The sequence below is a fragment of the Amphimedon queenslandica genome, unplaced genomic scaffold (assembly GCF_000090795.2).
Source record: "Amphimedon queenslandica unplaced genomic scaffold, v1.1 AMPQUscaffold_11619, whole genome shotgun sequence".
Classification (NCBI taxonomy): Eukaryota; Metazoa; Porifera; class Demospongiae; order Haplosclerida; family Niphatidae; genus Amphimedon; species Amphimedon queenslandica.
The window spans coordinates 5810-8109 of record NW_003548139.1 but is presented as its reverse complement, the minus strand read 5'-3'; the positions used below and the strand labels follow the sequence as shown (position 1 = coordinate 8109).

The window sequence follows — 2300 nt, the reverse complement described above, 5'->3', positions numbered from 1 at the left end:
TAATTCTCACATAATAACATTAAAAGTACAATGTAGAGTAGAATTTGCGTCACGAGTAGGATTTTCATTTCGTATTTTCGTTGGTCGTTCGGAATCCTACTTCATCTTGTTTTTTTTAATTTTTTATGTTTTTATATATCTTTATGTCATTTTACAGTCAATATCATCATCACAGCCAGAAAGGCAGCAAATGTCATCACGACTAAAAAGGCTGCGTTACTATAAAGCACAGTCATAAGTTACAATTGTACATGCACACAGAGAAAGTGTAACTATGTATCATATAACCTGGGTGATAGTGAACCTTGATTGAAGGCATAATAACTATTATAAGTTTTTAACGACCTCCTTCCGCCCATGCTCCTTTATGTGAGTGGGCGTGGCCACGGCAAACAAAATAGCGGCTTACATATGGGAAAACTTTTGTGCTTTCTAACAGCAAGAGAACTTAGAGATACTGTTTAAAAACTTCTCTAGAAGCATTAGAAGGTAGAGAGAACCTCTGTATATCTTAATAAGCGCCCAGCTATGCATGCAAGGTGGTGAAAACAATTAATAGGAATGTTTTTTACACTGTTACGCTTGTTTTTGACTTCTTTTAAAAACTGCCAATTTAACTAAGCCATTATAACTGATGCCACTTTAGGATTTAAGCTACTAGAATGACAGAATTGACTTGTGGTTTTTAATTTCATGGTGTCATTTCAAACCACAAAAACCAGGAAAGTTTTTGGCCACGAAATTTTCCAGCTATATGGTATGTGGCTAACTGGCTATGTATCAACTTCATTACTTCAATTATCAAATTCATTTTAGATCACTTGACTTACTAAGAAATGAACTTTTGTGTTTTCCATAGCCATAAGTGGCATAAAATTAGTATATCTTGGGTTGTCAATTAAATTCTTTTTTTTCATTAATTTTATTTATTTACATTCTTTATGCCATTTTACAGTTATTGTCCTCATCACATCCAGAAAAGCAACGGATGACAATACCCTCACCAATGTTAGTGTCCTCATCATGGCCAGAAAGGCAATGGATGTCATCACGACCAGAAAGGCGACGGATGTCATCACGACCAGAAAGGCCGCGTTACTATGAAGCACAGTCAGTAAGTAACTATTAATTTGTATTAGATGCAGAGAAGGTGTGGCCTTGACCATATAAACTGGTCATAGTGAACTATTTTAAGTTTTATGTGTGACTTCTTTTAAAACTGCCAATTTAACTAAGCCATTATAACTGATGCCACTTTATAGGATTTAAGCTACTAGAAAGACAGAATTGACTTGAATTTCATGGTGTAATTCTAAACCATGAAAACCAGGAAAGTTTTTGGCCACGAAACTTTCCAGCTATATGGTATGTGGCTAACTGGCCATGTATCAAATTCATTACTTCAATCATCAATAAATTCATTTTAGATCACTTGACTTGCTAAGAAATGAAATTTTGTATTTTCCATAGCCATAAGTGGTATAAAATTAGTATATGTCGGGTTGTCAATAAAATTCTTTTTTTCATTAATTTTATTTATTTACATTCTTTATGCCATTTTACAGTTATTGTCCTCATCACATCCAGAAAGGCAACGGATGCCAATATCCTCACCAATGTTAGTGTCCTCATCACAGCCAGAAAGGCAATGGATGTCATCACGACCAGAAAGGCTGCGTTACTATGAAGCACAGTCAGTAAGTAACTATTAATTTGTATTAGATGCAGAGAAGGTGCGGCCTTGTACCATATAAACTGGTCATAGTGAACTATTGTAAGTTTGATGTGACTTCTTTCAAAACTGCCAATTTAACTAAGCCATTATAACTGATGCCACTTTAGGATTTAAGCTACTAGAAAGACAGAATTGACATCTTAGGAAATTTTATTAGATTTATTTTAATAGAGTCAAGAAAAAGCATGTACATGTAAATTTAAAATTATTAGTCACTTGATATGCTAAGAAATAAAATTGTGATTTTCTTTACAGTTTTTTAATAGTTTAAAAGTGGCATAATAATTAGCAGATGTTGGATTGTCAATTTAATTTGCTCTTTATGTCATTAGTCAATTTTCTCATCACCAAGGCGAGAAAGGTATGAGATGCCAACAAGTTACTATGATGATGAGACTAAAGCTGCAGTAAGTGAAAAAATACATGTACATGTACACAATGCAATTTACCGTATAGTAGGATTATTTTAAGGATGATGAATTTTGTAAATGTATCCGGAAGTTTGTAGAATTAATTTTTGCAGATTACCACTATTCTGCCATTTTGTACCTTATTAAATTGATTT

The 2300-nt window shown here is 33.4% G+C and overlaps 1 protein-coding gene across 1 annotated transcript in view; it reads left to right on the top strand.

Moving 5' to 3' along the window:
• The window catches only part of LOC109589124 (uncharacterized), a 6457-nt gene that overhangs the window by 2506 nt on the left and 1651 nt on the right, over positions 1-2300 (top strand). Inside the window, exons 6-8 of the mRNA XM_020005240.1 lie at positions 956-1114; positions 1566-1697; positions 2068-2142. Coding sequence (XP_019860799.1) covers positions 956-1114; positions 1566-1697; positions 2068-2142 — 366 coding nt within the window. The remainder of the gene's footprint in view (positions 1-955; positions 1115-1565; positions 1698-2067; positions 2143-2300) is intronic.